Raw genomic sequence first — 14,337 nt, 5'->3', positions numbered from 1 at the left:
TGTTGCTAGATACAAGGAGCATCTTGATTAAATCATGCCTAATCTACATAACGAATTACATAAATTAATCTACTAAGTAAGTGCTATTTTACCGTCACTGGGGACGCTGTCAATGATAAGTGTTTTCTTTATACGCCCCATACTACTTTTCTTGTGCTGATATTTTGACATTTGTTTTTTCAGCCTATCACAAAATCCCTCTCTGACCCTAGAGCCCGCGGGCCTTTCGTTGTCAGTGTCTCCAACGCAGGCATTGGTGGATACAGGGTCAATTCTATGCCCATTATTTTGAAGTAATTCGGTCTTAACTTTGGTTCCATCGCCTGATTACACTAAAGGTCCCTTTCAATTACCCGTAGGTGCCCCCCATGGTCCTGATGAACGCCCCAATGTAAGGATTAGAATTTCCTACACAACCACTGGTTCGAAACGTCGACCGCTCCATTTTTGTTTAGTTTCACCGTGTCAATTCTAACATTATGGTTTTGTAAATAGTTTAGCCTTGGTTAAGGCTGGAGAGGCCATTCATGTTTTGGATGTATATATTGTTCACAGCCCTCCCTTTCTCACTTACCCTCTCTTCCGCACATTGCTGCACTGATCCCTCCCTCTCCCCTTTTGGGGCACCTATGCACACATTCATTGATAAATGTGCTGTATTTTGAACATGTAAAACATATGTTCAATATGATTAAATATGTTCAACATGAAAAGTATTGATTGTAATTGATTTAACAGGTGATGTTATAATCCAGGTTATAGTTTGCTTCCACTGGGACCAGCCCTTTTGTACCGTGATTATGATGTCCAGCGGACTTATGTCCGTTCAACACCTACGCGGAAGCTGGATCACCCGACTAAAAGACGGAGGTCCCACTGGCCACATTACGTGAGACCACCTTCACGGCGGTCACAATGTGAATTCTTTGTATTGCAGCACACGCCGCAATACAAAAAAAACCACATCTGACATATCCCTGCACTTTGTGGCAGGCACCGTGCGGTGCTTGTGATGTGGTGCAGGGATATATAGGGGGCCACCATAGGTACCCCAAAGGCCCCTATCGAAGGGCAAGGGGAAAAGGGGGGGCCCACTACTGGACCCCAAGTCACTTTCCGCCTGCCTTTTCATGGCGGGTAGAAAGGGACATTGTAATCCCTGTAAGGATTGCAGTCCCTCTGCCCTCTGATAGTCCGATGGTCTCCTTGAGTCTGTCGGATGCATGGCGGTCGGTCTCTCACCAGCCCTGTTTCCGCACGCCATCGTAATGCGGCGAGCGATGCTGCAGGGTCAGATAGCGGTGGGACCTCTACCGATGGCCTGACAGTGGCGGTCCCAGCGCCATCATAATGAGGCCCTTTGTTCCGCATGACTTGAGATTTTTTTTTTCCACAAACATGAAGTGAAATGGGGGTGGGGGGGAAGGAACTTTTTTTCACTGGGCGCACTCTCCCCTCCCAATCAGCAAAAAAATCAACATTAATGTTAAGCACTGTCATTGTTATTCTTATATGTAATGCTTTTGAATATTTATAATAATTGTTCTCGGTACATTTAAATATTTATATTATTACACTTTTTGTCTCCTCTTTCATTCTCTCTTTCTTTTTATTCCTTTTCTCTCCTTTATCCTTTACAATAAAACTACGAAATGCAACTCACAATGTGGTACTTGTTTGTTAAGCTTTTCTCCATTGGTGTGTAGTCCTTTAAATGCAATATTGCATTCTTATGAATGCATCAATTGCTTTGCATTTCTCCCCATTGTTATGTTTTACTACACTTTTTATCTGATATTAGATATGTTCATTTTTGATGTAATTATTTCAATAAAGCTTTCTTAAACTTAAAAAAAAATGTTAAGTACTGTATGGTAACATTTTGTGCATATTCGTCAAACATGTTTACATGTACAAAGCAAGTGATTTCCCTATAACTGGAGATATTGACTCTTACTGTTACGTTTTACAACTCACACATGAATGAAACTAACTCATTAATGGGAATTAAAACACATTCTATGCTATATGCATGTGAAAGCATTGGTATACATGTACATATACTGGCATCCATACATAGGAAACATCATTCTTACCTGGAAAAGGCTGCGAGATGATCTGATTCTTCACAACAATGTGAGGGATTTGGGATTTAATCTGGACAGCTTCCCGAGAGAGCTGTGCAAAGATCTCCTTACACAGGAGGACATTCTGTGCTGCTTCCAGCTTCGTCTGCCAATGAGGAGCTCCTGAAAACACAAGGATTGAATATTATCATGGACACTAATCCATTTGTCATCACTCAACTTGTTGCAGATTGGAGTCATCGTTACAAGCAAAAATCAAGCCATCCAGGTGTAATGTCATTCAGAATATCCACCACCGCTAGAACAACACACAATAGATTCCGTAAAGTTACGATCCGGTTGAATCTGGTCCAGAATTGTGTAGCTGCACAAGAGGCTGTGCATGGAACTGTCCTAGTTAAAAGTAATGGTTTTCTTTCACAACAAGAAACTGTGAATAAAAACTAGAAGTATGCAGATTGTCAGTTTCGTAGTCAAAAAGTCGTTCCCTGTCAAGTCAAACGATACAGATCGTTTTTCACACTCTAATCATACTACAGAGGAGACCAAAGGAAAGGACATGAGAGATTTAGTAAGTCTAAAAACAAGAAGAGTGAACATGAAGTCAAAAATTAGACCCCGATGTTCAGCAATTGATCAGATTTTCTCTTTGAAGGCAGACTCCAAGCTGTATTTCTCTTCCTTGTCGTAAGTCCCACAATTCTTCTCCCCATAGTACGGTCATCTGAGAGATTCTCAATGCTAGCTATTGGACAGCACACACCAGGTGCCACACGCCTTAGTATTCAGAATGAATGGAAGAGCTGCTCAGATTTCCACAGGATAGGACACCCAGCAAGGAGATAAACAGATTGGGTTTAAATGTGGAGCCAGGTTAAGAACCCGGAGTTCTCAGACTGGGCCGAAATGTCTCAGTGCGTTCATCCCTCACTGTCAGAGAGCTATCCTCCTGGGCGGTAGTCACCGCTCTGGGGTATACTGCACGAGCCAGTAGTTGGCACTTGCACCATGATATCCCACATGAAGTACTGTCAATCCACTGATTCTGGCACTTTTCAGACACACCCAAAGCTGGGATTCCACATATTTAATTCTAGTCAGTTGAGAATCCTGTGGTTTGTGGGTCTCATCCTTTCAGCGGCTACGCAGTGCCCCTTCTTTTCCCAGGTTTACTCTATTCTTTGGTGGCCTCCTCACCTGTAAAGGTGTTTGCGGCCCCTTCAGGGGGCCTCATCAGTGGCACAGCTATCGCCCACTTTTCTTAGGATCTGGAAATTTTGAGGTACAAAAAGGAATCAAATTCCTCAGTCCTGGGGTGCAACACGTTCTTCTTTAAACTTCCTACATAACATTATGTATAAACCTTTTGCGATGCAGCATGCGGACATTTTCAGTGCTGAAACCCTAAGACAAATGCACCTAAATCCTGAACGTCACTTTCCTAAACCCACCCATTCCATAACTTCATTCTTGTTTAGTTTGAAAAATACTTTACAATAGTAGATTTGCAAAGCTCATCAGTTGTCATTTCAGTAACAATAAAGCAGTAAAGCACCCAAGTACAATTAACAGAAGGGACAAAGTACCTCATAAAGCAATACTTCAACAGAAACAGATTCCTAAATCCGGTTTAGGTTTACATTAAAAATACATCAGTATTCGTATCTTTTCACCAACAACTCACAATAGAAGTTTCTTAGCAAATCTTAAAAGTAATTTAAACATAGAAATGAAGCACTATTTCATAACTTTAAAAAAGGCAGTACAACAGGACACATTTTATTCTAATTAACTTGACATACATTTTCATTCCACACCTTACGCCTTAAAATACATATTCCTATTTGTTCCAAACAATCCCAAAGGGCGATCAACAAATTCCTATGGGCAAATAGGAAATCTCGACTATCAAAGATGGTCCTGAGGGCAAGCAGAGAATCAGAGGTGATTAGCCCTCCCAGACTTGGACAATTAAATCAGTCAGCTTAGCCCGAGAAGTATTGGATGCTTATGAAAGCTGCAATAATGGGAAAGGCACCATCGGATGTAGCATGGCTTCATAAAGAGGAATGACCAGCCGTGTGCTATGTTCAGTGTGCTATGTTTCAGATACTTTGCGCACTACGATGAAAGTGTGTACTAGAGTTGAGCGCTCATTCAAATGTCACATCCTTTTCATCGTTGTTTATGCCCTGGCTTCTGCATCCTTATTCTACACCAGGTACCGAGGGAAACCAGTTGAAGTCATCGAAAAGGGGAAGGGGGAAGATTGCTCAGAAACCTTTTTCAGGACCCCTGGGAGGCACTGAGAAGCGCCAGACAGTGGGCATATGCCTGTTTGCTGGCTCTTGATCATTTGACATGACCATGTAAGCTACATTGATTAGCTGATAAGGGGGTGGAGGTTTGGGGTGCCATGGTAAATTGGCAGTTTTTAGGTCGAGCCTAGCTGCAGCACGCATGCACAGCTCCCTCTGCGAGGCATGATGTATTAGGGTATGCAATGGAAGCCCCGCCCACTCTCCGGCCATATCTGTCATTGGCTTATGTCATTGTGCTTTGTAAATAGGGGCTTCTGATTAGTTAATAGGCTTGTTAGTCCTTCCTTAGTACCGCCTTGTCTTCCTTTGTAACCTTTCATGAGGACTGGACCTTTTACTAGTGGTGTTATTCGGTCTGTTGTATCTCCATCTGTGAGCATTATCTTCTTTAATGATTTTCACCCATTCCACCCACGTCGTGCTTTCCTGAAACAGTGCGCACTGCCACGCTTTATGGACATTTATTTTTTCTCAGTTTTTTTCAACATTTTAGGCTTTTAACATGCAGCGTGGCACAGGCGACATGCTGCGCTGCTTACTAAACGCACAAAATATTGAAGAAAGAGACTTTGGCGAGCCACACCTTTTTTTCTGCCTGCGTTTTTAGTAATTTTCTTCGTTCTTGCTCTGTGTTTCCCGTGGCTATCTTTACTTTTTCACATACCGGGCGACCCAAGGGTTTCTGCTGTTTAACAAAACCTGAACGTTACCAGGGAGCTCGGCCGAATATTTTTCATCTCCCGAGGGGAGTTCATTTCAAAATATACTAAGGAAGGAACTTAAGTTGAGTACTATGATAGGAAGTGATGTTTTACAGTATGTTCGGGGCCCGTTTCAGAGGCCACCACCTACTTCCGAGTTCTTCCCTTCAGTTCAGAACACGGTGACATTGTCTGGGCCCGCGGCTGAAAGGGAGAAGGGCACATTTGTTCCTGCTAAGCGATTTTCAGGGCACTTTAGGCCACATAACTGGTACTATGCAAGGGTGAAAAATCACACATCATGAGATAACTGTGTGTGGGCCGCCGTGAAGGCGTGTGATGTGAAACACCTTTTGTTCATGCGATCTCATGGGTCCCGGGGATATGGTGATTTTTGTTCAAGACTGGGCACTCTGTGAATGTACACACTAACTTTAGGAATTGCCTGGAAGTGATGGTTAATATGATATTTGGTTTGACCACTCCTGCCTAGGCTCGGACGCAGACTCACCTGACCTGAGGGCTGGGCCTGGCCTGGCCTGCAGCATCAGAGGTTGGTGTAAAGTGCCGTTGCCCTTGTGTGCTCTGGTCCTACCTGCTGGCCCTGACTTTCCGCAACTCTCCAGCCTCTGCATAGTCCCCCCCCCCCCTCCCGCCGCCGCGTTTCGGATCTCGCGGCCGCAGCGCGGAGGGAGGGCGAGTGCGGACTGCATTACCCAGACTCCTCGGGGGCCTTCACCGGACACAGCGTCATCCACCTAGCGCCCGGAGGCGCATTAAAGTCAGCGTCACTCCCGGTGGAGCGGGTGTTGTATTTGCCGTTGCCCTTGTGTGCTCTGGTCCTACCTGCTGGCCCTGACTTTCCGCAACTCTCCAGCCTCTGCATAGTCCCCCCCCCCCCCTCCCGCCGCCGCGTTTCGGATCTCGCGGCCGCAGCGCGGAGGGAGGGCGAGTGCGGACTGCATTACCCAGACTCCTCGGGGGCCTTCACCGGACACAGCGTCATCCACCTAGCGCCCGGAGGCGCATTAAAGTCAGCGTCACTCCCCGTGTCGCGGGACGCGAGCGGGACGCCGGGCGAAGCCCGGGCCAAGGGCGGGCCCGTTTAAGCCCGTTAAAGACCGGGTAAGACTGGACTGGGCCCCCCCTCTTACATTTCAGACAGGTGTTTTTGCTCTGCCATCTTCAATATACACTTTAAGCACCATACTAGCGATTATTGCTTATTTGACTAGCTCTAGCTTGTATTGTGTACATTGTTAGTAGTTGTGATAGGATGCCGAGGGCTTCTAGGAGTAAAACTGCATATGGGGATGTACATACATCTGGCCCAATTGACCAGTACATCACCAGGGCAAATGAAGCCATCAACCAAGGCATATCGCTCTTGGAGCGGAGGGTATCTCAGGATTTGGCCTTAGCAAGGCGATCCTCTATAGGCCCTTTGGCTTTAGCCAAGACACCCACTAGCCCTAGGGATCTTAGACCTCTTATCGAAACCCAGGCTGAAACTCATGGCGTGCCAAATACGGTCGATCTCTCGGCCTCATTGGCTCTTTCGGACATGCACTCAAGCGAAGCTCTTGAGAAGACGCCCGATCTTTTTATCAGCCCAAGGCAGGAGCTTCCCACTGTTAATCACTCAAGGGGGAAGAGGGAGGGCGCCATTCCAAAACGGAAGAAGCCTAGGGAGGTGGAAAAACGCAATGGTAAACCCAAGAAAAAAATCCCGCCTATTCGGGTGCAAAGCAAAAGCATATCTAATCAGAGTACCCTACCTAATTCAGCCACTGATATAACTGCTCCGCCCACAAACATAACAACTCTTGGTGACCTTCGTAGTTTGGGCGAGGGTTGCAAAGTCTGCGAGGCCAAAAACTTATTTTTATCTAGATTAGAAGATCTTATCAAAGACTTTATGCAACCCATTGCACTATCCCTTTCTAACATTGAAAAACAGTTATCCTCAATGAATGTTTCCCCTAGGGTCCAGTTGGGCGTTGGGCTGGCTAATCTTGAGGAACCGCAACCAATCCCCACAACCTTGAGAACGGAGCGGCCAGTGGCAAATGCACCCTCTCATGTATTAAATACAAGATTAAAGCCACTGCCAGCTCAATCAAAGAAAGTTGTGGAGCCCCCTAAACCCCCCGGCCCTGCCAAAATCTCGGAAAATACACTACTTAAACCCTCAGGGCCAACACACCCTAATGATAAAATCAGGGGGGAGTACGGGCACCGCATACATTTACCAGCAGATGCAGACCCATATGTTGTGATCCTGACCGGTGTTCCCGAGTTAAGGCCAAAAGCTGAGGAACCAACGTGGTCCTTAAAAAACAAGGTCCAGCATTGGCTCAATACCAACAGACCGCTCCCACCCTCCTGTGGTAGTAGGATCCTAATGGTGCGTAGGGTCCCTTGGGTGGGAAGCGAGAAGAAAACGAGCCAAGGGGACTGCATTATAGTTAATTTTGACAATCCACGCACGGCGGATTACATTTGCCGTCGTGGTATGTGGCCTAAGTACGATGGAATAAAGGTGAGAAGGCTTTCCTCCTTTTATCCTCCTACAAACCATTGGGCCGACACCCCCGATAGGAACATGCCACAAATAAACAACTGGAATATAAGAAGGGAGTGGAGCGATTGGCCAGACTACGAGGGCAGAGACGCAGCTTTCTCTGTTGGCTGGAGAGGTCTACCACTCGCTAACAGATTTAGCTGTCTAGAGGAAGTGGATTGACCATCACCGGGTTCAGTAAATGGCCCTGAGGTCATCGAACATGATAGTCCCAAATTATCCCAGTCCCTAGATAGTTTTGTCTCTGAAAACAGTATTGATTTCACCAAGACTGCTTCATCCCCGAAATTAATTGCTCAAGAAATTCCGCAGGCCTCTGCTCTAAGCCCATGCTCCTCTGTGATCACAGGGCATGGGAGCATACCGCCTACGCTCTCCACTGAGCTTGTGCCCCCCGATTTATTCACGCCCTCTATTGTCCACCAAAGCGCCCAAAAAAATGTCGTCCATGATCTTCTTGGTACTCTAAAAATTCTAAGTTGGAATCTTGCTGGCATCCACAGGAAATTATGCCTTCCGGAGTGGAATGCCTTAGTAGAGGAACACACGATTTGTTTATTCCAAGAGACCTGGAGTTTAGAACCTTTATACCGGGTAGGTTATGTCACCTATTTTGTCCCTGCAGTTCTTGCTAGAAATGGGATAGGCCGTCCTTCTGGAGGCCTACTCATTTGGATAAGCATTGCTCTAAATCTTCGTATAGATGCAAAACAAATCAATTGTCCTGACATCCTAGGAATCTCCCTGAGAGGTCCCCAAAGGGGATTTATTCTTGATGTACTTAATGTATATGCTAGAGGTGCTAAGTGCGGCTCTACGTCTCCGACAGTGTCCATTCTTGACACGATATTGAGAGAAAATACAGTTGGAGCCCAAGTTCTGGTCGCGGGCGACTTTAATTGCACCTACGAGCCCCTTATACAGGATGACACTTCTGATCCGGCCGAGGATGACGAAAGATGGGGCATCCCGTCTTTGGCCATCCCCCCGGTTAAAAAATGGTCTGCAACTGCGATCCAGTTGAATGCTTTAACGCTGGAGTTCGGCTTGAGAGCTGCCAATGGCCGCACACGCTCAGATCCTATGGGCGCGGCCACATTTAATAGAACTAATTGCACCTCAAGGATCGACTATATCATGTTAGATCTCTTTCTCTGGGGTTTTGTCCAGGATATGGTTGTTTTGTCTACCGTTGAAAGCGACCACAATTCGCTTTCCTTGTCCCTTAGGAATCCCTGGCCCAACGATAGGATCAAAACATCTCCTAAGGTAGCTAACAAAATCTTTGTCTCCTCTTGTGGGAGACGTTTGAAGTGGAGTTTGGTCTCCAAGGATGAAACCAAACTCAACACTATACACACACTGCTCATTGCCTCACAAATGGAGTTGGACAACAGTGACCCGGCCTTCTCGACCCCTGGCCGGGTCACTTCCATCTTTGAGGAAACCCTTAGGTCCATTGGGAATGTGTTTTCTAAAGAGGAGCATCTGGTCAAGAACAAGGTAACTAGGAACCCTAGGGGGAAACATGACTGGTATACATCTGCCTGTAGACATGCAAAATCACTCTTGATTAAGGCCATCAAAAGCAAAAATCAAGGTGTAATTCAGGGAGCTAGGACATTATACAAGAAAACCCTCGCAAGCGCTAGAAAGGAGTGGGAGCTTGAATATTGGTGTTCCTTAAAAGAGGCCAGCTTGGGGAAAGATTCAAGGCGTTTTTGGGATGCAATTAGAGCTAAAACTAGACCCGACAGCGATCTCATCACATGTAATATTACAAGTCAAGCATGGGTTGATCATTTTACGAAATTGTATGCTAGTCACACTGGGGATATCCCTAAAACTTCCCCTATAGCCACTTCTAATGATGATCTGGTGCGGGGGGTGGCGTTAGCAACTCCCGACCTCCCAATAAGAAGCGCAGACTATGAAATCGACACGTTAGGCACAATCACGACACTCAATGACTGGGGGGTAGATTTGGCAGATTCTGCTTTCTCGATCAAAGAAGTCGAGTATGCAATTGGTAACATTAGGCCCCAAAAAGCAGCCGGCTTAGATGGTATCCCCGGGGATCTGCTGCGTTCGGATATTCCGAATTGGGGCAAATTCATTTGCTGTTTGATCAATGCCATTAGTAGGGGAGCTCCTATTCCGGCATCGTGGAAAGGGGCGGAGGTCGTCCCTATTTTTAAAAAGGGGGCCAGGGACGACCCGTCTAACTATAGACCTATAAGCCTGCTGGATATAACCCAAAAGGTAGTCGGGAAGGTGCTGCTGGTCAGATTATCACAATGGATCGACGAAACCAATATCCTTTCCGACTACCAGGCAGGCTTTAGAACAGGCACTGGTACCATTGAACAGACATTTAGATTGTTACTAGTGTATTGGAAGGTGGTGGTCCTAGGCAAGGGCAGTCTTTATCTCGCATTCATCGATTTAAAGACTGCCTTTGATTTGGTACCCAGGGAGACCCTCTGGAGAGTCCTTGTTGACATGGGGGTACCCCACTACTTACTCTTGTTAATTGCAAGGCTGCATGAAAACAACTTTGCCCAGATTAGATGGGGCAGGGATGGAGAGAGAACTAGTAGAATCCCGGTAGAGAGAGGGGTCCGCCAGGGATGTGTTCTAGCCCCCACCCTTTTTTCCTTATATGTGAACGGTGTGGTTGAGCATCTGCTGAACGATCCTTCTGATGAACCATCCCTGGCAGGGGAACGTATCCCTACCCTCCTCTTCGCGGACGACACCCTTTTACTCTCCAAATCCCCTATGGGCCTCCAAAAATTATTAAATAATTTCCAACTCTTTTGCGCTAAACGGGGCCTGGTAATCAACACCGACAAAACGAAATATCTTGTGATGAACCCCCCCAAAAAACTTGTGCGCCCTTTGAAATTAAATGCCGTACCTTTGGGGAGGGTGGATGTGTTTGATTACCTAGGGATCCGCTTATCTCATAATATGCAATGGGCCCCCCACTTATGCAAGATGTTGCTAGCCCACAAGAGGGTAACAGGGGCCCTATTGAAGGAACAGCGCTCCTGTGCTATTAGACCTATAGCCCCTGTTATGGAAATCTATGCAGCAAGGGCAGTCAGCTCTGCTCTTTACGGGGCCGAGCTGTGGGGTTCATGCAATATTAGCGAGTTGTCAAGAGCTGAGAGAAAGTTTTGTAGGGCCATCATGTCACTCCCTCAAGGTACTCCCCACGACCCCACTGATGCTCGATCTAGGATGTCGTCCTATTAATGACCTGGCGAAACTTCGCCCTCTACTGCTATGGGCCCGACTATGGCGAGTCCCGGAACTAGCTAAATATGCCAAAGGCCTCTCCGAAGTTATGTCACTCCCCGGATGGCACAAGATAAAGTGGCTGAGCGACATGAAAATCCTCTTGTGCAATCTGGGGCTAAGCGCAGCATGGGAAAACAGGTCTTCCCCTCCGAAAGCTACGCTTAAGTCTCTATATTGGAATTGGATTGCGACCCAACGAAATACGATCTGTACATTGGGTAGACTCACGGAGGACTTTCTGGAATTCAAGGATCAGCCGATCCGGGAACTGTATCTTGATATTATTGAGAGTCCTTTTGATAGATCTCTTTACTTTAAATTTAGGACCGGGACTCTCCCACTTTATGTTTTTACTTCCCGGTGGAATCCCCCTGCCCAGACTACTGAATTTTGTCCTTTTTGTATATCTAGACAAGAGTCTGTGGCCCATTTTTTATTTGAATGCCCACAGTATGTACACCCAAGAAGAAGATGGCTTAAGCAATTGTGCCGTTCCTTAGGTACTAGGCACTACATTGAGGCGTTACGTATTTTAATGTCTGACTCCCGCCCTCTGTATGCTTGCGCCCTATCAAAATTTCTATCTTGGGCATGGCGCATCAGAAGCAAAAGGCTTAAAGAAATTGTTTAATCCGTTCTTAACATCTATTTATGATATGTCTTTCTCTTATTGAAAAATTTGGATTTTAACCTAAATGAATTTAAACTCTTTTTTAATTGTAAAGCTTTTATGATATGTTTTTATCGAAATAAAGCCTTTGACTGACTGACTGACTGATATTTGGTTTGGCTTTTGTATTATCTTGCATACGACGCACACTTTTGTCACCTGACTACAGTAAAAGGGGCAGACTGGCATTGGGCACTTGAGAGAGAGCGGGGAAGCCTTCCAGAAGCACCTCCTGGGTTGGGCAGATGGAGGTGGAGGGGATAGAAAGGGGACTTCAATTCCCATCTTATTGCCAAAGCCCCAGCAAAGCGTTTTTTAACCGCCCAGAGCAGGCTTGTGACCTATGGGAAAGTAGGACAGAGTACCTTGCCGTGGAAGTTATAACCTCTGTGTGTGTCCTATATGAAATGCATAGCCAGCTATGATTCTTACTATACAGTGCTATGACTACTAGATAGTATTAGTGAAACATAAAAAGTGCAGGAAAAAACAAACGAACTGAAATAGCAGCCATCCTAAAACCATGCTGTCCACAAATCTCTTTCACTTAGTCGCCCACCTGCATCTCTGCTTCTTCCCCTCCACTGCTTCCCGAATTCACACTGTCTCTTACTAGCACTTTAAAAACCCCAACACGACCAAACACTTAAGCCCTTTCTGTCCTGCAACCAGTCAGACCCTCAGTGCTTTCATTCAGCCTACAGGCCACCTAATCACCGAAGGGCTAACCCCTAGCATAACAAGAAATTTCTAATCATTGATGAAAATGCTTTATAATGCAGCTCTCCGATTGGGCGTAAGGGCTAGGACGCAAGTTGGCTTTTCATTGGCGCCTGTCGTCTCCCTGCATGGGTCAGGTGGGCTTCTTCGGCTAGGTCAGATTCACTGAAGCCATTGCTGGCACTGTGCTGATGAACTTCCCTTTCAACCTGGTGACGGAATTGATTCACGTGGGATTCATGATGTCTGTGGCACTGGGCTTCCCAATGATGATTCTGCCATGCAGACAGGCACTGAACACACTTCTCTTTAAGCAGGAGGGGAGTCGAACCTCCCCTGTGGGGCAGATTCAAACTGGGATGTAATATGGCAAACTACTCCATTCTTTTCCTTGAGATTCAACAGTCAATCTCCTATGCTCCAAGCAGTGACTTTTATATGCCTCACGGTGTATATGGTTCTTGCTTTGTCGCAAAGGTACTCTACTCGGCTACTGGCTGTGTCACAATAAAAGTCGAACAACGTTTGTCCAGACTAACATATGCACCTCTTATTTGTTGGGCACCGTCTATTTTACAGAATATCATTAACTCATACGTCTGTTGACTTTTGCTTGGCTAATGCAAGAAAATGTTTCTAAATTGGACCTGTGACGATTTGGTTTGAAACAGAGTTTATCTTGCATGTGACACACACACTCCAGCAAGTTTTATCACCTGACTACAGTCAAAGTGGCAAGACTGTAAGCAAGATTAGTAAGAGTTAAGCTTGTGCACGGAGCTGTAATGAGGAATAACTTGAACAATTTGTCTATCCTTACAGACCTTGTTTTACAGCCCCTTTCAGGTGCTGAAACTCACGTCTGATCATGGCGGGGGTTAGTTTCCAAGGAACAGATGTTTGACGAACAGTGGCCATCTTTAATTTTCAAGAACAAGATGTTCGTTAATATTGAAGCAGGTCGGCAATACACAGGAAAGTACATTTTTATTTAGAAGTCTTAAACGTTTTAGGAGCAGAATACGAGCTGAGAGAGAACGGTGCTTCATGCAAGAGATTTGTTTTCATTTTGCCACATGACTAAACTAGGAGTGTCCCATGCCTTATATATTTCGATGAGAAGTGTAGTGAGCAAATTAAAATTCAGCCATAAAGTAAAGATTCTTTTTAATTTCGCAGTAGTTTCTCGAAGCAATTAGCTCTTGAGACAACTGAAACTTGAAAGATCCTCTGTGGGAACCAAATCAGTCGACCAGGCGGAACACGCACTGAATCAAATGGCTGTATTGTTTTCTGTGCACAAGAACTAATGCAGACACAAGACATTTTGTTGACACTTCTTTTGGGAATTTTATATTTAGTGCACCAAAGAGGCTCTCAGCACATGCATTTAGTCATAGGTAATAGTGTAAGATTTAGGGATTTTAATCAACTGTGCCAAGTAAGCTATCACCTGCTGCAATATATGTACTACAAGTAGAGGTTCTTGGAGGAAAGTTCTTTAGCATGACTCTATAGGCAACCTTCATTAAAACAGCTTTCAATTCAGATTGCTGGTGAAGCGTTTAGTTAAGTATATTCCAGGTTGTCTAATTTTAAAAATATAACGCAATCAATGATCAGGGCTTGATGTTACTTTAAGTTGCGAGTCTGATTATTGCTAGGGGAGTCCTCATTAATCGTGGGATTCTGAGTGGCCGCAAATAGTATCAAGCTATTTTTTCAGATTTTTAACACAAGCAGGTTCTGGTTAACATTTTCTAAATGTCAGTATTAGTGGGATCCTACTATTTTTTCCCCTTGATTTTTCAGCATACGTATATTGCTGTCAGATCACTGTGTTGCATTCCCTTTTAGTTTTTCTTATTTTACATTAATTTGCATAATGTTCCATTCCTATAAATGTGTTGCAAGTTGTTAATGTGCATCCGTGATATCATTATTAAAA

At 45.2% G+C, this 14,337-nt stretch overlaps 1 protein-coding gene across 1 annotated transcript in view; it reads right to left on the bottom strand.

The window, feature by feature from the left end:
* MED17 (mediator complex subunit 17) overlaps positions 1–14,337 on the bottom strand; it is a 124,793-nt gene that overhangs the window by 90,846 nt on the left and 19,610 nt on the right. The window contains exon 6 of the mRNA XM_085621395.1: positions 2,097–2,249. Within this exon, the coding sequence (XP_085477521.1) occupies positions 2,097–2,249 (153 nt within the window). The remainder of the gene's footprint in view (positions 1–2,096; positions 2,250–14,337) is intronic.

Source organism: Triturus cristatus, chromosome 8 (genome assembly GCF_964204655.1).
Source record: "Triturus cristatus chromosome 8, aTriCri1.1, whole genome shotgun sequence".
Lineage (NCBI taxonomy): Eukaryota > Metazoa > Chordata > Amphibia > Caudata > Salamandridae > Triturus > Triturus cristatus.
This window is presented reverse-complemented; position numbering and strand designations above follow the sequence as displayed.